The sequence below is a fragment of the Ptychodera flava genome, chromosome 8 (genome assembly GCF_041260155.1).
Source record: "Ptychodera flava strain L36383 chromosome 8, AS_Pfla_20210202, whole genome shotgun sequence".
Lineage (NCBI taxonomy): Eukaryota > Metazoa > Hemichordata > Enteropneusta > Ptychoderidae > Ptychodera > Ptychodera flava.
Genome location: NC_091935.1, coordinates 23206306 through 23233573, shown reverse-complemented (window position 1 = coordinate 23233573; position 27268 = coordinate 23206306). Strand labels below are relative to the sequence as shown.

At 36.8% G+C, this 27268-nt stretch overlaps 1 protein-coding gene across 1 annotated transcript; it reads right to left on the bottom strand.

Annotated features, from left to right (window-relative positions):
- Nucleotides 1–4298: 4298 nt before the first annotated feature.
- LOC139138810 (TNF receptor-associated factor 2-like) lies at nucleotides 4299–26643 on the bottom strand. The gene is made up of 8 exons (XM_070707346.1): nucleotides 26570–26643; nucleotides 20102–20264; nucleotides 18977–19046; nucleotides 17548–17643; nucleotides 16401–16442; nucleotides 12270–12851; nucleotides 9350–9598; nucleotides 4299–8431 (listed from the first exon to the last, which is right to left on the bottom strand). Exons 2-7 carry the CDS (start codon nucleotides 20242–20244, stop codon nucleotides 9368–9370), a joined length of 1164 nt encoding a protein of 387 aa, XP_070563447.1. The 5' UTR covers nucleotides 20245–20264; nucleotides 26570–26643; the 3' UTR covers nucleotides 4299–8431; nucleotides 9350–9367.
- Between the last annotated feature and the right edge of the window lie 625 nt (nucleotides 26644–27268).

Genomic DNA, 27268 nt, shown 5'->3' with positions numbered 1-27268 from the left:
GGTATTGTAAGTCTTTAAAGTTGAGGATGAATTTCACTTTGTAAAGAATGTCCAAAATAGAGAACATCGAGATAGTCTATTTTCATCCATAAGTTTGTATAATCCTGGCTTTCTTGATTTGAATGACAGAGAAAATAAAGTTCATGTATATCTTTGCTCACAAAGATAAACTACCTCTTGCCAAATTTATTTCTTGTACTTTGGTTCCTTCCCCAGCAGCAACTTCATCCAGTGTTTGTTGAGTTTTGTAATTTTTGCCTATAATTACCACACTCCTTGAGTGTATTGTTGAGCAATAAAGTAAAGTAAAGTACACAAGCCGGACAACTAGAGTTGTCAAATTCATTGGCCACAGTTATATGTGAGGACAATGACATGCCAAATTGATGTGATTTGATGAAGGTACAATCATCACCTTCAACCAGTACCAGTAAAGCAGGTGGACAAAAACGGAAACAACATACACAACAAACAGAAACTGTTGAATTAGTACAGTTAACAGGTGCAGCCATGTCTTTCAAGACCAAAGAGGAGAAAACAGGCCAAGAAAAGTCAAACTGCAGGAGAAGAGCTCTGTTTTGGTTGTGTGGTACTGCAGGAGATGAAGAAGAGCATATATTGGCTGTGTTAAATGTATACGTAACCAGTGGTACCACAGAGAATGTTCTGAATTAAGTACAGTTGGCACAGTGGAGAGCTGTTTTCTGCTCCAGAAACAATTGTTTTGCGCTCTCAGTGTGAAGATAACTGATATTATTTTTAGCTCATTTGGTATGTATATAAATACCAAAAAGAGCTTATATGGTGAGTCGGTGATGGGTGTCTGTATGTCTGTAAATTTCAAGGGTAAGGTGAGGTAGCACTAAGGGAAGATCTAAGCTCTCATTACTGGTGAGTAATAGATTCTCACAACCACCAAGGACGTGAGATAAGATTTCTCACACAAGTTGCCAAAGTGATCAATATCACCACAGAGTGTGAGAATAAACCTGATCCCAAGACCAAGTTCTGTGATGTGTGTAATTCTCATTCTCACATGGTTATAAAATGTTACATTTGCTGCATGTTGTAATTTGTTTTGACTCATTGCAGTTTCTGTGTATGTGCAAGGATGTCACACTGTTGGTAAACCTTGTTTACATATTAGTCGACGCCAATTTCTAAAATCAGCATTTGCAATAGTTTTCACACTTTCATGTCCAGGTATGTAATGATGAAATGTCATACATGCAACCATTTCTTAGAAACGTCAGATTACAATCACTTATGAATGAAAGTATTTCTTTCATGAAGACAATACTATATTTATTCAAAACATATTGTAAACTTCTGACAATCGTGCTTAACAAACTCATTTTAACTGAATGGAACACTGCATGAAGAAAATTTATTAAAATTCTACCTTTTGTGGGACGTCATGTGTATTGCCTAAATTATGCATGGACAATAAGTGATAGTTACTAGTAAAAGTGTGTCAACTGCTGTTCTGCTTTTTATATTTTTGGATTTTCCATTATATCCTTGTCAATAGTAGTTACATGTTTTGAAAATAAAAATATACACCAATTCCACCATTTAATTAAGAGTTGCATGGAGGTCTTACTACGAGTCTGTTTATTTGTTTTCACTCATCTCATCCATATTCATTGTACAGGATTACAGTTTAACAACATCCACTTAGTACTTGTTGAGTTAAACCTGCATTGTTCATATTAAACTCATTTTCTTTGCAGGGTGTATTGGTTTAGAGAGTGACAGGGCACATGGGGATTCTCTGCTTCCTGTATATGATGTGACCTATTGACTATTGGGTGATGGGAGTACAGTACTGAAGGTAAGTAGGGTTAGTGGTTGACTGATTGAACTTTAACTCGTTGTTGACAAAAAATATTCTCCACAATGTCAGTATTCAATCTGGCTGGCACAATACTTCCCCCATTGTGAGAGAATTTGTTCATATACATAGTTCGCCCTTAATCAACAATGAGGATAAGTTTTATCTCTGGTTTCCACACTCATCAGAGACAGTTTTCTTGGCTGACTTATATTGTTTTAACCCTTTTCCTGCCAGACAATAATAACTGTATCACTTCCCCATCGGCCAAGTCAGTAAAAAGCGGTATTGAGCCAAAACATGACGTATTTTCACCACTTGGCTTGGTCTGTTATAGCATCTTTTGTCCAAAAAAAATCAACTTTACAGTATTAGGTTTTCAACAGCCTTCAAATGTACAGTATTATGTTGAAATACATCATATGGAATATGTTGTGTTTCATTAATTTTAACCATCTTGACCTGGTGGTGAAATATGGACTTGGCAGGAAAAGGGATTTATAGCAGCACATGTTTGAACAGAGAGAGAGAGAGAGAGAGAGAGAGAGAGAATTTGACTGCCATACATCCAGTGAAAGTGATTAAAACTGTAACATACATGTACCTTAATTTAAAAAGACATGTCAGCATATCTGTATTTATTTTTGCCAATTTATTTCTTTTTTTGTTGATTGACAGGGAATAGATATGCATTTGTCAATTTATTGTGGATCCTGCAGGTGTTTAACTATTCAACAAAACAGATTTAGTCATGCAGTTTCCTCCTACTGTCAAAATGCTGAGCGGTCAATTGGTCATTTTAAGGGACGTGTCTGATAAGGCTCAAGGAATTGCCAATGCATAGTCTAGATATATAGTGAGACTGTCATCATTCACAATCTCTACATTATTCACCAAGATGATGTGGAGGATTATGTTTATTTAGATCCAGAGTATATTGATGATGCAAACCAAATATTCATATAGATGCGGGCTGTGAAAACTTTATTTTTCTATTCAATGACTTTGAAAGTGAGTGCAAACAAATTGCAGACCAGAAACGAGTTGCCAGATTTCGAGAGCTCTAAAATCTAAAAGTGAAACTGCTCATCAAAGGAGAAACACTTTCGCATGTGAACTCAAATTAATTAAGGTTCTGCAAAGCAATTTGTAAAAATTAATACATTTGAGGAAGATCTTGAATGGACATCACATAGGCGAGCAGCAAGGTGCAGGATTTGAAAATTAATCCACACTCAATCTTGCTCTTGTAGGCTGTAAAATGTGGCTAACGCATATAAAGAAATGATATTTCTGTATTCAGGAAGGGTTACATGTATGCTTTCCACCCCCCTCCTCCTCTGTCACTCCCTCTCTATGAGTAAATTATGCCGGACATGAATTATTAACATTTGTGGTCCTCTCCTCAGTATCCCGTGACCAAGGAGGATAGTACTTTACACTAACATAGGGTGAACTTTAGTCCTGTATCTTTTTCCGAGTATTGATCTAAAATAAAAGCGTAAAAACGTACATAAAACTAAAATTTACTTTTTTCGACTCCTTTCTTGAATGTCAGACAGCAGCGACAAATTAGGATTGGAAGTACTGCTTTCATCAGTGAGTGGCTCATGCGCTTCCTAGACGTTAAAGGAGCAAACTATGTTTGGGGGCGCTGTTATCCTGGACAGCCTAATGAATTATGACAGTGAGGAAAACAGTCAAAGCCTTCCAGCGGGAGCATTCCTTGTCAGTGAAACGCTAGCTTTGTTGTTGCTTTTACGGACGTGGGTCACTCAGGGAGGATGGCAAAACTGATTTAAGTTATTTATAGGAAAATGAAGAAACTTTACCAAATTCTGGAAGTTGTTGCTGCATGTATTTGGAGAATGTATGGTAAAGAATATATTTTCCATGACATAACACACTCAGTGGTCTTGAACTGCAGGGTACCCAGTAATCTAGTTGTTGCTGTTGTTTGTATTGTTGTTTATGTTTAGATTAGTCGTGTTGTCATTGTTGATCAATAAAATTCAACGAACATAACTATTGTGTTGTTTCAAATGTAATGTGGATGTCATAAGAAACACTACAAGATCTCTATCGTTCTTTGACCCACTGCAACTCTCTCAACGTAAACTCTCTTCCTATAGAGAGTTGGTACATTGTAAGTAACAGATATTATTTTGCAGTTGAAATAATCCAATAATTTGCATATATGTATATAAATATACATACATACACTTGTGTGAGGTTCAAGATCATCCTGAATAGAGTGCTTGATACCGAAGCAGAGCTACATAAAGTACTGTTTTTACAATTGTAAACCAGTTTACATTCTTTGTCAGTTGCTAAAGCTTTTGAAATATTTGAGAGCCTGAATGTAATAATGTACACTGGTTTATGCTTGTAAAAATCACACACACATGGACATCCTGCAGTTAAATCATTTCACGTCAAAAAACAGATGACAACGCAAGCAATATAAGTTTGAAGGAATATTTTTACTACATATAATAAAAGTGAAAAAGGCAGTTTTATAGATAAATAGAACTTTTAGAGTCACACTGGATCTGAAAAAAGTTCTATTATTGCCAGCAGTAATAGAATAATCAGTTAAAGTGTGTGACATTCTTTGATAAATATGCTGTACTACATATATATACATACATATCCGCTATACCCGTAAAAATGTTGCATGTGAACTTTTTAAAGTCACACTGGACTCACAAAAGAGTTCTCTTGATGGATGACCTGGCAAGTTAACACATATAATTAAATCATTTACAGCATTAAATACCATATGTATTGGATAATACAATTACATCCGTGGTAAATTGTTGTATGTGAACTTTTTAAAGTCACACTGGACTCACAAAAGAGTTCTCTTGATGGATGACCTGGCAAATTAAAGTTGATTAAAATTAAATCATTACAGCACTGAAAAACATATTGGACATTACAATTACACCCATGGTAAATTGTTGCATGTGAACTTTTTAAAGTCACACTGGACTCACAAAAGAGTTCTCTTGATGGATGGCCTGGCAAGTTAAAAATTCAAACGAAATTATTTAAGAGCACTAAAATACATATTGAATATTACAAAAATTGTGGGATGTGAACTTTTTAAAGTCACACTGGACTCACAAAAGAGTTCTCTTGATGGATGCTGACAAATTAAAATTAATTCATATTAAATCATTTACAGCACTGAAAACCATAATTGGATATTACAATTACACCCGTGATAAATTGTTGCATATGAACTTTTTAAAGTCACACTGGACTCATAAAAGAGTTCTCTTGATGGATGGCTGGCCAGGCATATTAAAATTAATTCAAATCAAATCTTTACAGCACTGAAAACCATATTCAATAATACAATAACACCTGTGATAAATTGTTGCATATGAACTTTTTAGAGTCACACTGGACTCACAAAAGAGTTCTCTTGATGAATGCCCGTTACATTAAAATCAATCTAAGTTAATGCACTTAGAAACAAAATTTGATTTTCTGTCAGAAAGATTGCCATCATGGTAAAATCTGCACATGTAGGTGAGTTAATATTGTGACATAGAAACTACAGTACCAAAGATTGTGAACGGTGAGTCAGAATGTATGAGTTTCAAGTACAGTGCAAGCAAGTTTTCATGTCATGGTACATATTTTGAAGCAACTTGATGCAAATTGTTCTGATAAATCTACAGCAGTAGTAACAACGGTTGGCTTAATACCGCGTAACCAACAATGGCATTCAAACTCCTACATTGCAATAGCAGATACAATTTGGAAATTATCTATAAGTCACTGCACCATATGGAGGAGCAGCCTCAACCCGAGCACTATGTACAAAACTGCTGGGTGAGAGGCTTTAAGTTTTGATGCCATGGGCTCTGAGAAAGAGTTATTATTGGGTTTTGTATATAAACCTGAGATGCAAGTTAACTTTTCTTCATTGTTGAAAACATGACTAATGTTGGTGTAGCATGACACCCTCACCCCACAGACAAATTACCCCAAAAAAATGAAACATAAACTTTATCTTCTTTCAAAGATAAAATTTTAGAAGACTTTACCATGGAAGAAATTTAGAATTTGCTGGTAACATAATATAAAAAAAATCCATGATGAATCAAAGTAGTTGAAGCCGCTTTTTTGAATGTCAATGCCAATAATACAAATGCTCCCAAAGATGATATTGTGGCCAACTGTTAACCCTTTCATCCATTTCCCTGTATAAAGTCCCACCCACTTTATTGAAAAATACTGGAATGTACCAAGTTTTGGGGTGAAATTGTAAAGGACCCCCGCACATACTTTCTCTTGTACTCTCTTTGTATTACAGTTTGCTGGATATTTCAGTTTGCTAATACAAATTCTATCGTTCAAAACTCCTTCTCAGAGGGTCAGTAAACTCACTATAATGTTATATGGATTACTGAAATGTTTGCAAACTGTGGCTTTTTTGTACTCTTTAGCAGAAATGATATTCTCTTAATACCGGTATATGGACGTCCTAGTAACTGTAATTCTTGAATATTTTTTGGTTTGTTGTTCCATGATTATTTGAAATTTCTCGGTTCACTTCCAACAAATAGTGAAAATGCAAGTATGTGGCTTTTCAACACAGTTTGTCTGGAGAACTGTCGTCAGCATTGCTGAAAATGTCAGGTGTGAGCAAATTTCATACTGGCCCAAAGCTCATGGTCTAGTTTTTATGGTTGGGGCAGGCTAGTAATTTTTATGGTTTGGCTAGGCTAATACATGTCTTTTTTGGACTAAACTTGTATTTTTTATTGTTAAGCTGGAGCTAGGCTAGTAGGTTTTATGGTTGGGCTAGGCTAATAGCTTTTTGGGGGGCTAGTTTTGTAGTTTGTATGGTTGAGCTTGAAGTTTTTATCACCAAGCTAGAAGGTCCTTGCTTCCTCTTGCTCAATGGACATGAATTATCCAGCTGGTAACCAAAATCATAGACCCTCCGTTTTTAGGGTCTATGCTAAAGTGTTGCCCAGTGAGTTAGTTCAAAATTGCGGTCTGGCTAATTATTTTATGCTGTTAATAACCCTTTGGCTAATGAACCAGAAAATGATTTGCTCATCCTGACCGTTGATTACAACTTAAACTTAGATTGCCATCTTATAACGATGAATCCAATACATATTACAAGCTATGTTGATGAGTTGAAATACAATGTACTGGAGGTTTCAACAAGCTTTAGAGAAACAACGAACAAATCTACACATTTAAAGCTATCAAAAGTTACAGTTACTAGGTCTTCAAAATTCATGAGTTTCCCCTTGCTGGACTAACTTCTAAATGTGTACGAAAGGAGACAGTAGTTCTGTATAAATAAACAGTATACTGGTGGTGTACAGTACAATGTTTGTATAAGTAATATTGAATGGAAGACAACAGCCCTTTCCATATGTGTCACCACAGTTGAGAGGGAAACATAATTCCTTGCTGCAGAAATTCAACACATGTTCTTTCTGTGACAGTCATAGTTAAGCAGTTAACAGTATGTTTAAACAACAACATACATAAGAAGTAAAGATACAGGAGTTTGTAAGGCAGTAATAGTTTCGCTTTGGAAATTCCATTACACGGAAGGCAGTGTGTAAAAGTAAGTTGTGTCATTGTACCGCAGAATCCTTTTTATAATTGATTTTTCTGAATTGACTGGAGGCCTTTCACTGCAATAAGTAACACTGACAACTACATTCCTTGGAATGGTGACTTTTCAATTTCATTCCAAGGTTACTGGATGTGCCAGTTGGGTTTCAAGTAATCTGGAGGGCTGGTATTTCAATCTTGAGGGATGCCACATGCATATGGCAAGGGTCTGTGTCTCATGGCAGATAATTGTCAAAAATGCAAAAATTCTATCTGAATATGCCATATGTGCACCTTGCGCGCAAGTAGTATCTTTTCGACTCTTTAAAGAACTAAAAAGTGCAGTGTGTGTGTTAAGGTAGCATGAACCTTGGGAACAGATATTCAGACTCTAAAACTTCACAATATTCTTTTGGCCTACCACTGTGTGGGGGCTCATTTTGAAGCTTATACTGTAAGTAAAGTTTTAATCAGTTTAGTTTTCTGCAAAGTGGCGATTTCATTTTTCATGGATGTAATATTGGCTGATTTGTTTCTTGGCACCAAAATTTGCACGAGCACCCTTAGTGTTTTTTCTTGATTTTGAAAGAGAATGATTGAAAGCATGTGCAAAAGTTTTAAGTCTTTCATTATTGAAGAGCGAACTACCTCACAATGCTTTGTAACTAATAGTACATACATACTGTAAATCCACACACGCAAACCTTCAGTATGTCGATTAAAATGCTGTAGTCAATGCATATTGGTAAACACACACAAATCTGTACAGATTAAACACTTGTACCACACTCTTGTGCAGGAGTGAAATGGCAACAATGATCTATGACGTAAATTTTCCCCTGCGACAGACCATTGTTACCAGACTGTGATGTCGGTAAAGAAGAGAAGAAGAGACGACATCTTGAATGATACAATATCCATCTCAGAAGGTTGGATGCCGGAAGGAACTGGCTGGATGCGGTCAAGATGGAACAAACTGATGATATGGTCATGGTTGTTCTGGAATATCAATATGAAAATGACCTTAAGATGAAATGACATATAACTGATAAGTTAGAATGATCCAACGACAAACTAGCCATCAAAACAAGCACAATAATTGGTATCATTTCTGGTAAATAAATAATTTACAAAGTTCAAGGAACGAATAGAAAATGACAATTACAATTGGGTCATCTGGAAAGTCACTGTCTGATACCATTTTTTCAACCAAATTTTGTCTGAGAATTGTGTGAATATTGACTTGCTTTGAGTTACCAGGTTTCAGTATTTCGACTTCTAGGTGCATTCAGATTCAACAAATTCACTGTTTTTCAACCACAATTTTTCATTGCTATGGCCCCACAACCAAGTCCATGCACACCCAGTCTTCAACTTTTCAGCACAGACATGCATACCTGGGTACTGTCATAATTGTAAGGAATGAGCATACCAATAAAAGTATGAGTACAAATTTATTAACACTTTCAAAGCACTCATTTCAAATAAGCTCCCTTCGCATTTTCATTTGCATATCTTAATATTGATGACACTTCCAGCTCTCTAATGGTCACCTTACGCTAGAAGTTTGTTCATATACAGCCATCATTTTTTTTTATGGAAAAAGGAACAGTAATTTAAATTTTCTGTCATTGAATGTGAAAACAATGACCATGATAGAAGCATTTTTCAATTGTTATGACAAACAAGATTCATATGAATTGCTTTGCATGAAAGAACATTGTGAAATGGTAAGGGTCTGTCTCATTCCAAACAACTGTCCACAGCAACAGATTTCTGTTTGTGGCTATCTGTATGTTGTGCTTATCTCATCCAAGCAACTTACATGAGCAACTTGAGCGTATGAGGCAGTATAAAATGCCAACTGAAATCCCAAATGCTAACTAGTGAACTCTAAATCTATACACAAAAGTTTACCTTTCAATGGTTGGTTCCTTAGTCTTGCTCAAGATCTGAGGTGTCAACAATGATCTTGATGAACATGACATCATCTTTGACGTAAGCATGATGAGCGCTGTCAACTTGAGATATTGGCATAAACAGAGGACATCCAGAAGCAATATTCATGTCAGAGGTCGGCCGTTGGAATGAACTGGAAGTTGGATCAGGGCGGAAGGCGTCGATAATATGCTCACGGTTGTTCTGGTCCAGCACCATGAAAGTCACCTACAAGTACAATCAGAATGTCAGAAACATGATTATCTGACGACAAGCTAGGGTGGTATATTCAAATTATTTTGTTCAGATTTATGGTTCAAATGAGAAGTGACTTATTTTGCTCTAATATAGGCTAAATCCTGCTATAGCAAACAGTTGTCAGCTATCTGCTATCAAGTAGCTTGTTTCAATGGAGTCTGTGCTGTCACTCGTAACTTTCGTAAATTACGAACAAAAATGAAAATTTACGAAAAAAAATGAATGCCCGATCGGCCATTTACGAACGATTTTGTTATTTTGAAGCCTGATTTTCGGTCAAGATTGTGAATTCTGGGGAAATACTGTCATATCTCGTCTTTCAAAACCTACGCTGCCCCTATCATGGGCGCATCGACACATGGTGATAGCTGGCTTTGGACTTTGACCTGTGATAACATGAGCATGCGCGAATAGGTTTCAAGATCCCCGGGTCTTGTAATCTCATGGTGGTGTGTCATGCATTACCACTCCATTACGGTAGTTTCGAGACACCCAAACACTCACATGCTGTCAACTTTCCGAATGGACTGTTGAAGCGGATCGAGGGAAGCGGGCAGTTACAAATACTTTGGATTGATAGTATCCAGTTGGGAAAGAAAGTTGGGCATAAAAACAGCAACTGATATGAAAAAAATACGAAACGATGAACCGCGAGCTAGAAGAGATCAAGAACAGTCAGCCTGAAAGACAGTCGAACTACAGACTGTACAGAAGAACTGCAGTCCGGACCGCGCATGGTTGAACATTAAGTGTTTTTTCTGTGCATGGAGGTGGAAGCGAGCCGGAAATCTTAGATGTCATAGATTTGTCATTTGACGATCTGAAAATTGAATTTTTCAGTCAGCGTGCCAATTTTAATAGGTTTCCTTCAAAATATTTTACAAGAAACTGTCTCAGCAAATGTTATGAATGCTGATAGTTTTCTATGATCCAGAGAAAATGCTGTGCACAGTCCCATGACCAAAAAGTTTATCCAGACAAAAAAAATAAATGACTATCATCTGCAGCGTTTTAAAGTGTAACTGTCTCTAAGAAAACATTAGCAGGATCACCAGTCTCAGTTTGCGTACTTAAATTGATTGAGATGAGACAAAATTTGTGCGAAACCACAGACTGCCAAATGTTCTGATCAGTGGTTGTTTAAAAAGAATTTTAGAGATGAACATGGCATAATGACTGCAGCTATAGAGGCACCACCTAGTACCTATGGATGACGTGCATACTTTCAAAGTAACAGAGCTTTCCAAATATGAAAAACAGGGGACAGATTTTCTAGCATCTAAAACTTGTGCAAACACTGATAATATTTGATGATATTAATGACCGCTTCATAAATTAATATATATAATCATCAACCACTGACTACACACACAAAGGGAGTTATGATTTGTGTCACAATATACTTGAACATGTTATGTTGTGTAATAGAGTAATTGAATAACATTCATTGGCCGTTGACCAAAATTACACACTTTATTGAGAAAAGGAAGAAATTTCAATGTTACAAGCATTCATGACCCATGATGTACTGTGTTATTCAATAAATCTTTTGAAAATGCGTATCAAAATATGAGTGTTCATTGTCAAAAAAACTAAAAGGGATTTTTCATTTTCTTTTGTCTATAATGAATCTTCATTGAAATCATTCATCATTTCTATCCCCTTAAAATAACCTATTGAGTACCAGAAGTGCTTGTTGAAAGTTGGTGGGTTCGGAATAACATAATTTGTGCTTACTAATATTTTTTGAACCCAATTCGTAAATTTACTAACAATTTCGAAAGGCCAGGGAGAGCACAGGGAGTAATTTCTACCTGTCATCAAAAATTAAATAATGGAAGAAGTTACCCAGTGCATAAATGTATGTATGCATGTTAAATGTTTGCCAATATATCTAGGTACCAATTTCTTAGATATTTTTCTGTTGATAATGTTAAGTTTGTAGATAGTAGAATGATAACGGCAGCTGTTTACATGATGATGGTAGCAAGTTTTCTAAGTTAGTATATAGCAATACATATTCATATAAACATACATACACACATTTGCTTGACAGTCAAGCCAGAAGTGTCAATTACATGGCCAAAAGTCTCAACAGGAGTCAATAAGGTAAGGTGTACATAGGACACACTACCTTCAAGACATGCTTTGCTAATCACATGCCATCATTCCACAACAAGTATGAGAACTGTCAAAATTTACTTGATAGTTCAGATATGTGTGTGAGTGTGTGTGTGAATACACAATGAATACAAATATATGTACTAGTATACTGTAGATTATAATCCTACACAGGTCATTTTCACCCCTTCCCCTCCTCCCCCCCCCAACAAAAAAGAAAGATTTAAAACAACTTTAAATTTTGACAATTTTTTCAAGATTTTTTTCCTCATTTTACCGCCTCATGTTCCTGACACTTTGTACAGCATGTGGAAATACCCCGTATCAGTCTAGTGATCAAAGCAAGCATACCTTTGATAGAGCTGTTGTAGCTGCTGAACTGACACGGGTTGAGGGTTAAATTGACTTACCAAATACGTGTACTTGGTATTCAACATGTCTTAGAGATAACATAACTTCTCTTCACACTGCACCATGTGAATCGAAAGACTGTCAAAAACTGACAAAAAAAAGTACATACCTTTTGCCTGAAAGGCCATCTCAGCAAGGCATCAAAGGGACCCTTCATGACGACAAAAAACAAAGAGATGTGGTTTCCTTTTCCCATACCATCACCATTCAGATAGATCCTGGCACACATCTTGTAACCACGGCGACTTGTGAAGAAGCAAGGGGAGTACACTGATGTGGTTCCTCCAGAGATAGCGTCTTGTTGTTTCTTGGAGAAGTTGCTGATCTTCCACACAAGGACTCCATTGTAGGAAGTTTGTTCCAGTGATTGAATGCGCAGATCCCGTTCGGCAAGGGCTGCATCTTGCATTGCTATGATTCGGTCTCGGGCTCTGATCTGTTCCTCCAGTCGCTGAATCATCTGTTCCTGTTCTCTTCCCTCTGATTGCATCTGTTGTACTTGACGTGTAAATGTTTCCAACATTTGGATAAGAGCTGCTACTTTCTCTCCCAATTGACGCACTGATTCTTCAACTTTTAATAGATGCGTATGCATGTCATCCACCCTGCTCTCTGTGTTCTTGAACTCTTTCGCCAATTTTACACCTACGTTATCTGAAGACATTTCCCTCGGTCCTTGGGTGTTGCTTCCCTGTTATAAACACAAGTTACTGTTTGTGCAACATGTAATCTCAGATTAGCAGTATGTTGGAACAGTATTAGAATGTCACTGTGGCCTGCACTTTGAACTTTCGGCAATCGGTTGTGTGACAAGCATACTCCATGGCATCTACTATACTAGCTACATGTACATGTATATGTTCTAGGCAAAGAAGGTATAATGAAGGACTGTCGACTGTCTATTACCCGGTCGAACAACACAAACTTCTCTGGGTACTGACAAAAGTAACTTTGAAAGACTTGGGAATTCCACTTTTTTATGTAGAAATTTACAACACATAAACCCTTTGAGCACCAAAGTCAATTTTTATCGCTTTTAAAAATATACCTCAGTCAATTTTTTTCAAATTTTTGCCAGAATTTTGATAAAAAACTGTAGCTGATGAAATGTGATGTCCATTTTGTTCAAAATTATCAAAGAAATTACAGAAAATTTATAAACATAGGGCCAAAGTCCCTGAAGCTACTATAGACATGGATACAAAATTAACTATTTCCTGACTGTATGATATTATCTCACTTAGGTCATCCTAGGGACTTGTACACCAAATATTAAAGCTGTCTGACCAGCGGTTTTGAAAGAAGAAGCAACTCAACAGCTGACAGAGCTCTGCTGTGTTATGTAGAGAATAACCTTTTGTGACTCATGTATTGATGAAGAAGGTGGATATCTTTGATTAACATTGTATTTTTTTCTGTTGAATAAGTTGAGACTGTACATACTCAGAGAAAGCACACTGAAGACACAAATGTTTGAAACTTAAGAAGTTCAAGGTCATCAAAAGCATTATAAGGAATCATGTAACTTTCATTGCACTGTTTACACAGATTGCATAATTGCTATAAATAGCACATGAGGAATCTTTCAGCCCATGGGCTTTACCATAAAAACCCTATCACTTTGACCACTCTTTTAATTGACCACTCTATTTTTTTCCTCAAAAAGTAATTTTATTTTATCCTTACCAAGTCAACCATAAATGGAAATTAGAACTTTCTCTATCTCTATCTCTATCTCTATTGACTATTTTGAGCAATTTCTTTTAGATAACATACAGGGTACAATAAATGACGGTTCAGAATATGTCAAAGTTGGAATTCAGGAAAGTTGCCTTTACATGTTTTAATCCTCCAAGTGGTAACATTTCACTATGAATTATCAAAAAAAGTTGAACTTTCTGATAATTCTACGCTAAAATTATTTTGGCTTTGATGATTCCTAATTAATTCAATTATTTAAAATCATATTAATTATTTTTTTCTGGGTGAATTGATAGGGTTTATACAGTACAAGAATTACATATGTAATGTAAGTAAAATTTTGACCAAAATGACAAAAAAATTCCTTAAAAATACACATTTGCATATTTCATCACAATTTGAACAAATCTAAGTTGGGTTACCCCTAGGGACCTGTATACCAAATAACAAAGCTGTCTGACCAGCGGTTATGAAGAAGAAGATTTTTTACCAAAAACACCTTTTTTGGCATTAATTTGCCTATTTTCAACAATATCAAAAAATTAAAAAAACTAGTTTCTCAAAATCATATTTTTCATCTACACAACAAATATCAAATCAGTATTTACTGCGGTTCTCAAGATATTTGAGTGGACGGACGCCTCACAAACGGACATACATACATACATACATACATACAGACTGACGCCGGACGCCGGACGGATACCCATCCCAATAGCTTCTATAGACTATAGTCTATAGTAGCTAAAAATTGGTAAAATGTTGCACTTTAATTTTGGTGGGAAAAACTATGGCACTCAAGGGGTTAACAACAAAGTTAGTTTTTTTTATATTGAAATTCCTTCATATGAGAAAATTTGTAACAATAAATAACATTTATAACAATCATTGTACATGTACAAAAATATAAAATTGGACTATGGCGTAACAAATTTAGTTGCAGTAGTCAATCGCTGAGTTCAAAGTTAAAGTAGACTTATGATGTGTAGACAACAACAAAACGAAGAACTTGATTGCAATACAATTGTCCCACAAATATATCAAATACAACAGAAACGTTACTTAGGGCCTCACAGTGTTACTTCAATTGTCATTTAAGGTGATACCGAAGGATTCAAAGCGCGCGTTGGTTGCTATCCCTGGCAACATTCCAAACGCGCACTTTTGCACGTGCAAAATCTTACGTTCCGTTGTTTTCTATGGATTTTCGACTGCTGGTGTTTTGAAACTGCTAAAATTCTTTCAACTCTCTCAATTGTCAACCAATTTAGCGGACTTTTGGTAGGATTATTAGAAGTCATACATGAGAATATAGATAAGCATGCGTTTCTAAAAATTCCGGACCGTTTATGAGATATCGCCGTAAAACCCTTCAAAATTTCACAAAATGACACATTAGATATTTTCCTGTTCAAAAATCGTTTGTACTTGAACAGATAACCTAATCCATGCTAGGGGCTCTAAACAGATATCTCATGTGTTACATTCTGAAATTTTGGAAAGTTTGGTGCAAATGTAGAGCCGTGAAAATTTGTATATGTGTGACGTCACTGACCAATCGCGCGACAAACTTGCGTCTTTTGGAATCGTATGGTCCTGTAAATCTTTATTATGCAAAGAAAACCATGAAATATTTGCATTTTGATTGATTTTGGAAATTACCCTTAGCAAGTGTTGCTTAGCAATTTTAATCCTTCGGTATCGCCTTAATGCTCTTATAAATAGAGCATGGTCTTTTCATGTAAATTTAGTTTACTAGTTTTTGAAAGACTCTAATCCAGATTTAGTCAAAATATGTGAGAAAAACTGGAAAACTACTGTATTCTAGATTTCACAATAATCAACATACATGAATAAATTATATAAATCTAATGCATCTAAACAAACTATTGTTCAGTGATTAGTGTCTGTTGTCCAGCGCAGATCGTGACATACTGTAATAATGTACAGTTCCATGATACGGACACAGGAAAGTCTGAGATGGCAAACAAATAATTTTTACTCTCTTTATATTGATGTTACTGAATACAACAGTAAATGATTGTCTGCATAAACCTTGCAAGTCAAAGGACTGTTTGTAATCTTGTGGTTAAAAAGAGCATGTGATCATGTCGAGTAGGCATTTTATAAGTATGGCAAGTTATTCTGGTTGGATGACATGCCTGCAAGTCTACACAGATGCTTGTCATTACATGAGCTGCCAGGGTTTCCTTTATATTTTGGTTTTGATAGTGGTTTAAATGAGCAGAACTTATACAAGTACTTGTCCCTCATTTGGAATAGCCGTGTGTACATGTAATAGCTCATTTACATGCCCAGTGAACAGGGAAAATAGCTGAATCCTTCTAAGGCACGTCTGGAAGTACATTAGGGTTTGGATGTGGCTCAGGGTTCACAGTGTAATTTTCAGCCAACAACATTAGAAACTGCCTTTTGTTTTGATATGATAAATGTATCTTGACATCAGACATGTCATAATGCTTTACATGTTGTCAAAACACCAAAGGACAAGCATGCGATTACACGGATTTCAACATACCTGTGGCAGTCTTTGCATTTCAGCACCTTCACTGAAGTGTCCCTGAAAGATAAACAATTCATTGTTATGTGATTTCTCCATACGAAATACTGATATCACAAATCACTTTAACACTATACATGAATGTATGTGTGTAACACAATCAAACAGTCCCTTGTGCTGGCAATGTGTAGCAGCTCGGTAGGTTTATACGATCAGTAAATTGTCGTTATTTACAGCAACTTAAGAAGTCTAAAACTTGGATTATTCTCTACCTGAGTGCCTGTTTTTTGATTTTGTAATTCAAAATAGGTTACTTCATAGGATTATTTACAGTGTGCATAACGTACAGGATGTAACCTTTATGGCTTGGCTATGAGGTTTTGGGGACCTAGCGAGCTGTTGTATGGCTCATAGGTTCTCAAAAGGTCTAGCCTGGCTGCCACCATTACCTCTGTTCACACACGAGTATCTGGAGCTGCAAACCAAAGGATTACTTCACATTTCACCAAAAAACAGTATCCAATGGGACGCATGTACCACAGCAGTTCATGCAGAAGACACGTTGGCTGTTCAGACAGCTGGATGTTTTAAAGTTTACTTGAAACTGCAATGGTTGTAACTTCATACTGACGGCTGCCACATAAAAAACACTGCTTTGCAATAGGTCGTATGGATACTTTATATAGTACATTCACACTAATACAGATTTAAGGCATTACTGTGTATTCACATATAAAAACACATTTAATATTCAATACATGTATAAGTGAGCCCTACTGTGATGGTTGCTGCCTGAGTTTCAGCCAAGCTGACAGTCAACTGTTCCAATTTCAAGCACACCTTGAGTGCTGTAAATTTTCCCATCAAATGATTAAGTACCACATTTCACCAATTTTTATGAATTTTTTTGTATATTTTTGATAACTTTGGACCAAATGGACATCACATTTCATTGGCAACAGTTTTTTAATCAAAATTTTGGCAAAAGTCTGAAAAAAAATTGACTAGGCGACAAAAATTGAGTTTGGTTAACCTTAGACATGAAAAACCCAGAATGCTGTAAAAGTATTTTTACATAACATTTCATGACAAAGTGCAAGAATCTTCTTGTGTTTGAAGAAACCAACAATAACTATATCAAGTTTTGCTTTATGTACTGTATTACCTCAAAGTCTTGAAGTTTTCCACACCAATCACAGTGACTTTGACACCGCACTTCATATTTATGCAGGTCACGTTCAGCACCTCTGTCGGGGAAAATCTGCAAGCAAAGAAATATACTTATTGGCCCCTTTTTGTACAGGACATGTCAGTCAAAATGTATGAATGGCTTATTCAATTGACCTTGCCACCATGGTATCAGGAATACAAACACTGTATACATGGAACCCACTAACACAGACGACAGTAAGTCCCACGAGTGATGCTGCGTCATTAGACTTATCACAGCTGTTAGACTGGAAACACGCTCCCTTTACAGGGTGGATGTGTGTGCCACTGTAAATTTCGCCAACACTGCATGAAGATGGCCAGTTTTATTAACATTCCTTTACTTGTCCTGACTGTATTTTTTGTTCAGTGTGATGTAAGTTAAATCTACCTGTAATGTGTAAACATGTTGAGGTCATTTATTCTTTTGGAACATGTTGTTGAGCTTTAACATCAAGTGTACTGGCTGAGGGTCTAATTTCTTAAACGTTACTTGGATTGAGTTGGCATAAGACCCGCCCAGCTCCGTGTTCACTATCATAAACAAGACACGCTTGAGCGGAGGTCAATCGGCTGCATATCATGCATACACAAACATGGGGAAATCTTCTGACAGGCAAGAGAAGTTGACTAGATAAATTTATAGAAAGTACCAATTTCACACTTTTATTCGTTTATAATCAAGCAAATGCATGCAATTTATGTTCTGAAAAATGAACATACTGCCTCCAGGGGCAACGACGATCCTAGCGTGCATGTGTCAGACCATTTCATAGCCCCCTTTATAATAGATACACGTATATCAGAAAAAGTAACTACTCGTCAATTACTTTCGTCCTACTTTGAACTTTGTGATCGAATTCGGAGGAAAATACAAGAAGTGTTGCATTAAGCATTATACATGTACCTTTACCAAATGATTGATTTTAATACAATCTTTAGGGGTTATTACATGAAAGTTGGTTGATATCATGTCATATTCGAGTGATGTGTCTGTATTTTGAGGAGTTGTGCAGCAATGAGTAAAAATGCGGCCACATCACATGAATGTTTTTTCCGTCTAGTGCAAAATAATCTAAGCAACCAACTTTCTATGAGTAAAGGAGGAGCAACCAAGCTAGACTTCTGTAAATTTAATCACTAATTTCTCAGTGTTGCTAGGAAAACAGTAATAACCAAAGTATGTATGTTCATGTGTGCTATATACATGTAAGAACCCATTATTATTATTATTATGATAAAGGGGTTGAAACAAAAAGTTGAGTTAATATCGCGTCATAATCTTTTGATGTGTCTGCATTTTGACTCGTTCATGTGCATGGCACAACTCGTCAAAATAAGAGTATCCAGCTATTACAGTAATATGACAAAGATGTGGGCATTACCTCATCTTTGGTACGGATAAAGTCATGCTCATCGCTTTCTCTGCACGGCTGGCATTTAAGTTTTCCAGATCTGGAGAGGAAAAAAGCAACAGCAGAAACGTTATTGCAGTCTGCAGGTCTTTCCGGAATACAGGTTTTGCTGGAATACTAGTTTGATATGTACATTTCAAGTCAAACAAACAAACAAGCAAACAAGCAAATGGTTAATAAATTAAGTAAGCTGTGATAGTGTGCTTTATTCTCCAAGACATTCATTACCCTCTCCTGTAGAAAGATGTACGGTATAGCAAAACTACAGATAATTCTTTCTTACTTTTAAAGACACTTTTGATCAGAGCTCATGCACAACCACACTGAGTATGCTTTCAGAGTCCTATTAAGATATTGTGTTGATGATATTGGAATACATGTCATGTAATTAGCAAAAAATGGATTATCCGTAATTTATAAGTTTAGCTGGAATTTTGAATTAGTGCAAAGCACTTGGAATCAAACTTAAGTAAAAACTCAAACAGCTGTACTAATTATACCTATCCTTCAAAACATATTAATGACACAAGTATAGTATGCATTTTGTGTGAATTATACAGTATGAACAGCAAGATAAACCAATGACTGATCCACTGTCAAACATCGTGGTGACATGGATCCAACAGTGTAATTTGACAAATGAGGATAAAAAAACCATGAAAATGGAACTTCAGTGTTAAATACATATAACTCTCTCAGGGTTATCAGGTATTTAACTCTCTGAAGGTTGATGCAGCACCTGAGAAATGATGAACAGATCACTGAAGCTGAGGAAAGGACATTCAGAGAACAAAGCTCAGCAGCAAAGAAACATAGATAACTCATGCACGTGTATTTATCTGTAGAATAGGAACCAAACTACAATCCAGAACCTGTAAGTTCATCAATGTCTAGCTGACTGATGTTAAAATTCACTGTTTCTCTCTGTTTGTCTTCCCTACTTCTAAAGCAGTGTATAATATACTGAGTTGTCCTTTCAGAGAGTGCAAAGAAGAAAGAGCTGAAAACCTGATTAAACCATGTACAATTTATGCGGTCAGACAAATGTGCAGGGCATTGGGTAAATTATCTGAATCTCAGAGTAAAATTCCTTACTTGAGTGCATCTTCTGCACATAGACCGCAGTATCTGTGTCCGCAAGAACCTTGCACTGGATGTCTCACAATCAAATTACAGAAACTGCACATGTATGACTCCGGTGGTGTGGAAATAAACATCTCCTTCGGAAAGCCACCCATTGTGATGACAAAGTTCTTAGCTGTAGAGAAATAAGAATATATGGAAGAGATGGTATGTCTGAAATTCTCAAAAGTTTTTACCGACCAAATTGTTTTTTATCTGTGTTTTGACTGAACATCATGCAGAAACAATAAGATCACAGAAGTTCATGTTTAATTTCTCAGAGAAAGTAAAGGAAACTGAAGGTTGTTTACAATTCTTTCAATCGGATTTGAATCATCACGTACATCACCCAGTCACCTAGCAAAGAAATCACAGTCAAAACCATTTGGCGTAATCCCCACCCTTAAAAGAGAGTCACACTGACTGAGCTAAGTTGTTACAATTTTTCTCTCCACACACTGTATAGTTCATGAAGCGCTTGCACTCACATACTTGCTATCACACATCACAAACTTTATCAAAGCAATGAATACATCACATAACTTAGCGAAAGACAGCCACCGGAACAATTCTATCCACCAGCAAAGCTGTCAACACGGGGTAGAAAATTCAGTACATTTTTCATCGGATTTGAACTCACACCATACAACTGATGACTTTTTGACTACTACATGAGTTGGTATTTGTTATTGGACAGTTTCCCACAATGTTGACATCACATAATATGAAGAACCCCACGGCCAGAGAGTGCAAGCGTGATGTACATGTACTCAGGGTATTTGCATGAGGGCTTAATTATTATGCTGTCCCTGTGAAAACAGAATATACCTGGGCTTGTACTACCGGTAGTAGTTCATTCTAGGATGGCTTCAGAATACACGGCAAGTGCTGGTACAAATACCCTAAGTATGAGGAACTTGCACTCTTGCCATGGGTTTCTGTTATCATCACATATGTTAAAATTGAAAACAAAAATTCATTCAAAGTAAGCTTTGTCACAGCTACCGTCTTTGAAATATTTCTTGCTAAACGACATTTCTCTTGCAAAGTAGTGCAGATTGCAGACAATTACAAAGAACTACAAATTGCAGACAACCACTTTTGGTTTCTTTATGGTTGTTTACAAACAAAAGTAGTTTGGGTTACAAGTGCTCATTGACATAAGGTTATGGCATGTTTTTGGTATTGCACTGCAGTGCAAATACCGATGCGCTCTGATGCAAGTAAAATGTGATTTTTATATAACATGTTATTGTAAAATAAGACTTGATGGAGACCTGTCCTACATGTACACTAGACTTTGGTAGACATAAACAAGTAAACAGCACACTACTCGATCAGAGCCACAGACATTGCACAATTAGCCAATAAGAATTCAAAAACATCATACACAAAACCTGATTAAAAAAGTGGGAACTTGATATGTATACCATTTTGCCAATCATCAAACACGAAACATAGTGTTCTAAGCATAGTGTTTATTGTCGCAACATATGTAAGGGACCGTCTCAGATTGTCGCAAAAGTTCAAAAAGCGAAATTCATTCGTTTAGGGGGGAGGGGGTTTGACCTCCATTCAATTAGTGAACTTCACTTTCGCACTTTTATTTGTGATCACAAGTTTTCGTGTGTTTATTTTAAATTAAAGAAAAACTGCACACTTGTGCCAACAAATTTGTAACCGTTTCCATCTTGTTTGTGCCCCAAACACAATTTACCAATACTAACATTGTATCCTAAACCTTTCACTCATCAAATTCAACAAAGACAAAAGTATCATTTTTTTAAATGTGCTATTTATAAGCGTATGCTCTAACCACTTGATGTCTTTATTCTCACATGTTATGCATCTGGTCATAGTCGTTTTAATATGATTGAACATGCTGGTCCCCCTTGTCAAAGTTTCTTGCTTATTTACCGCCCCTACCAAGTACAAATAGCGTGTTCGCAGAGACAAAGAACAGATACAAAAGGGAAAGTACAATAAAATGAAACTTTTATGCCGTAAAATGCCCTGTTAGTAGTCAAATCTGATCGATTACTTTAATTGTAATGTGGCATGGGGAATGCGTCTTCAGTAGCTATAGCAAAATGCAACATTGCACCCTCAGGCAGACATAAACATTTCGCACTTCTGAAGTTTCGTTTAGGGGGGAGGGGGTTTTGATCAAAACAAATTAATTTCGTTTCTTGAACTTCTGCGACAATCTGAGACGGTCCCTAATACTAAGGCCAAAAAAAAATTGTGCTGTTCCGATATCCCAACCTACCCTATTTTTCACCTGCTGACCCTATACTTTTTAGAGCTATGTGAACATGGAAGTAAAAAAAAGAAAAAACCCGTAAAATCATGCGTTTGTTACCTGGCATTTGATTTATGCTTGAACGAGGATGTCTTTTATGTATTTTTGTCTTTCATATGGATGATACATTTTTCTGGAAATGTTGTGGCCAGTGTTTGATCACACTGAGCCCCTGAAAAATGCATATTTAAAAAGAAAAATATTTTGGAACAAAAAATTCCTGCCTGCTTACCTACCTAATTTTGAAAACCATGTTATCAGAGCAGCACAATTTTCTTTTTTTGCCTAACTGAACCCCATGGCAAGACAGTGCAAGTGCTTAACACACCGAGATGTAGGAAATTTTGGTTACAGGAGGCAAAACTAAAAGGCGGTTACAAGAAGTGTATAAGTATGTTAAATTTGTGCAAAATATCTAAGATTTTTAATTAAACAAACAATTTTCTGAGCAGGCTATTTTCTTCATCCCAATTCATCTGCTGTTCAGACATGAGCATCTAGCTTGCGCAGGGACTGTTGGAGTAAACGGCAAGCCACAATGCAATGCAAATACCCAAGTAGGCTACGTACACTTGCAATCTCGTCATGGGGTTCATTCTATCATCAATACAAATCTGTAGCTGTAAGAGATTGACTTGTACAAGTCGCAGAGTTTGTCACTTGGGAGCTGCATTTGGGCGTGTCCAAATTTCTTTAACTATTCTAGCAATGATCGTATACACACCCTTACCGAAAATTATTTCTACTGCAAATTTGCCGTAAGTTTGCTGCAAATATGCAGCAAGCATATAGCTTGCAGGAAGGAGTTGCAGAAGTTTGCAGGTAGATGTGACCCTCCTGCAAACCCTTAAGTCAGTTTGCAGCAAATTCGCGGTAAACGACTAAGTTGCTGCAAATTTGCGGCAAACCAGATTATTGCTGCAAATATGCAGCAACACATGATTGACATATTTCCCACTATTTCATTACCAGGGAGTACACACTACACACTGAGTACTGTTGCACTTCGTGACCAGTCATGTGTGAGCAACATAAAATTGATCTTTCATTTATATTTTATGTTCATTAATCATTTATTTCATAACAGACAATCCAGTTTTTAAATTATAATAACTGGTAATGCTAGATAATGGACAGCTTCAGTTAAGCTGGTGAAAGCATTGCATGGATATAGAGTGCATCTATAGTATATACTGTAGTGACATGATGTAATAAAAGTACCCTTTGACAATCTGGTTGGGTAAATTATGGTTGGATCGAAAACTGAATTTTTAGGGAAACATTTTTGAAACAGGGACTTGTCTGTCTTGCAAGTTACACCCTGTATTTTCTGCGAATGATACCAAAATGCAAACAGTTTGGAACGAAATGTGCGCTTGATGATGGTCTGTAAGGACACGTCGTAGACTTTTGTTACTGCAAATCTGTACAGTAATATTTCCGCTACTACCTCCAAGCAGAGTAGTGGCTGTGCTCCAAGCTATTCATTCATCCATCAATATAGTACATACGGTACGTACAATGCACTGCAGCTTACAGTCTGTCCCATCGATGCCGCTGACAAAATCTCGCCTTCTGATAACATGGGTCGAGGTAAAAGGCTTTTGTCCATGTTTTCAGCGTTAGAGTTATATTGCCGAGCACAAATTTGAGGTTTAGGATTACACTCCATCCCGAGTCGCTGTACGAAAATTCAAAGCGCCGCTTCACCAACGTCCAACATGTCCTGCGTATCAGCTGCGAGCAGCCGACATGTTACACTCTCCGGTTACGGTTCATCAAGGTCAGTTCGCGCATTGATATTGATTCTTCGTGCTGAAAGAATTTTTACTCTCTTTTTAGTCTTTCTATGATAAAAATAACCATTTTCATTGAACTAATAAATTAAATACTATATTAAGTATGAAATATAACGGATTGGTGCAGATGTAGAGTCAATTCCAGCATTTAAAAACGGGACTACATTATCAATCGCGTAATGATTTATAGATCGCACTTCCGTTATCGTCATGAGGCTTGATCGGCGCGAAGTTAGAGTTTAGTACCATCGGCCAGTGTCGGCTGCGTACTTGTGAGCAGGGAGTTTTCTAGTGGACAATTTCATGACCTTTCTATGGAATCGCCAGCCAAATGATATCACATAGTTGCAAAAACGTGTATACAGTACCAGGGACAGGCGGAGTTCTAAATTTGTGAACGCGAGCGGCAGTAAAGATGCCGACTATATTTTCTGAGTGCGGTATTTACACACAGCACGGTGAGACCTGCAACCGGACCAGGAATCGTCCAGCGTCTGCGAGCCGTTCAGAAATGTAAGTCAATGTACCGTTCGTCTGTACATCGATCGCTATAATTATGTTCTGTAATCGTTGTATTGCAATCTTTACCTAAAGATAAATTTTCGTTGAGTACTGATTCATACTGAATTCACTTTCGTTTCACAACAGTTACTTACACTACAGTAAGTGCTGAGATTTTTGCAGATTGTCGCCGTCGTGTATGTAAACAACATACGGCGAGTTGTCCGCTGTCGGACATTTTAATCATTATTAATTTAATTTCAATCATGAATATTTATGCATTTTCTGCTTCAATTTTTCAACTTGATTTTGTCTCATTTTCAAATAATTATCGATTTCTTTCATGAAATTTACAATGTTTGGTCAAACGGTAAAGACTTACACTCTTCCCTGAACGATTTATATTTTCAGAATCCATTGCTGGTACACTAAAGGGACAAGAAATTCAGAGAACAGAAAGCCAAATCGCAGCCTTTGACAGTAATGTAAATGTTATATGAAAGTTCTAAAGTCAAAAGAAAATCTTGACATGATCATGACACTTATGTGGCATGAAATGACATTGCATATAAAATAAATTGTACCACAATTGAATTTAACCTTTTTTTCTCTGTCATCTTTTTGTTTATAATAACTTTATTTGCGCTGACCATTGTTTCTCGTGAAACTGGTATTTCAGAGTTTAGTTGGATAAATAATATTTATATTTTGGCGGACTGTGGACAACACAAGATGTGTTTTATCCAACTAAACTCTGAAATACCAGTTTCACGAGAAACAAATTTGGTCAGCGCAAATAAAATAATTTGCTGTATGGAGTTTGCGGCAAATTTTCAGTAACATTCAAATTAATTTGCCGCAAGTTTGCTGCAAGGATTGTGCCGCAAATTTGCTGCAAAGAGTTTGCAGCAACGTTGCGGCAGGGAGTTTGCTGCATATTTGCAGCAAGTTCACAAGAAACCTAATTTGCATCTGAAAAATGAACCACCCGCATATTTGCGGCAAATAGTTTGCTGCAAATTTACTGCAAAGCTTGCGGCAAATTTGCAGTAACAGTTTGCGGGAGGCCTAAAATTTCGGTAAGGGCACTACCCACTTGCGATTTCTACACTACTGGGCACGACTGCTATCATAAAAATTCACACACTGTCAGTAGCTGCGACTTAATTCAGCAAAGCTAGCGAAGCTATTACTGTTTGGTGCAATGTCTAATAGACCATAGGTACATGTACTCAAGCAAAAGCGACACATAGTTAACGTTGGACAATCCAGCTCTAACGGTATGTTGTCTTAAAAAGCAAACTGCATGTTGTTCATGCCAATTGTAAACTGTCAAGATTGTGAAGACAAATTGTGACTCGTAACCTTCTTAGTTTTCCTGTGTGTTTATGGTTATTTATAGTAAGGCCAAGGGACTGCCCCGTTTGTGTGCTTTGACAGTACCATCCAAACAAAACATGCTCACGCTAAACTCCGGCTCGAAAAGGTCAGGAAGAATATTATGTTAATCTGGCTTTTGCTCTCCTTTGAAATTGTAATCGTAATATAAATATGTTGCTAGATGTTTGGATTAAGACGGAACGGGGTTAAGCTATAACACAGTCCGGACTGTGGCTGTGTCACAACTCACACACATATCACAGTGGCTGAGTACAGTGTGTGTTGTGATCATGCCAGAATAAAAGTTTCACTACCGAAACTGGCGAAAGTTGAACCATCAACAGAATAATCAATTATCAGCGATATCATCCTACACTGTGCGGCTTACAAACGGGCATGTTATGAATGGATGGAGGACGAAATCGTGCCAGAAATAGAAATTACATTTACAATACTTACATGCGTAACTCCAGTCTAGTATTTTTTTTTCTAGCAATGGGAGAAGGGTCCGCTGACCTCCCTCCGAGCTCAGACATTATCTCCGTCCTGTGGCGGAGCAGGTCAAAAATTTGCATAGTTCATTGCGCATGCAAGGTAGACATTAGCAATATGACGATCTATGTAAGACGCAGTCTTGGCAATATGACAAGCCAATTAAAACTGTGTGGGGACTCTTGTACTAACACAAATAAATGTTATTCACTGTCCAATCTGCCCGGCCTACGATTTCCGGCCAAACAGGCTACAAAAAGTCAGAAGCCATCTCGTCGCCAGTCATTGGCAACACCCGATAGAGGACGCTACGGACTGAGATAGATTGAAATTTCGTGGACATAGTTTTAACGATAGTGCTGTTTGCTTCGAGCTGGGACATTTTAAAAGTTTCGTCATATGCACAGCGTGTTGGATATTGCATTTTGTTGGAAACTCAGCGGGTTTTTCTTAAATGTTGACTATAGATGGATACTCGAGCATATTGGACAATACTACGGACTAAGCTAAGACGTGGACGGAATTTTAATCTTACTGCAGTTTGCTCCGAGCTGAGACATTTTATAATTAAGACACATAGCGTGTCGGATATTCCGGCAAAGTAATGACATTTTTCGTAAGCATGGACTTTAGATATTATTAATATTATTAATCTTTATTTAAACT

Bases quoted from the DNA above. Each gene is read 5' to 3' on its own strand.
- LOC139138810 (XM_070707346.1), bottom strand. From the start codon at position 20,244: ATGGGTGGCTTTCCGAAGGAGATGTTTATTTCCACACCACCGGAGTCA. The intron at 19,047-20,101 runs GTAAGGAATTTT...TTTCCTCTCCAG, and splicing joins TGTGCAGAAGATGCACTCAA to ATCTGGAAAACTTAAATGCC. The intron at 9,599-12,269 runs GTATGTACTTTT...TTGTACTTGTAG, and splicing joins GATGGCCTTTCAGGCAAAAG to GTGACTTTCATGGTGCTGGA.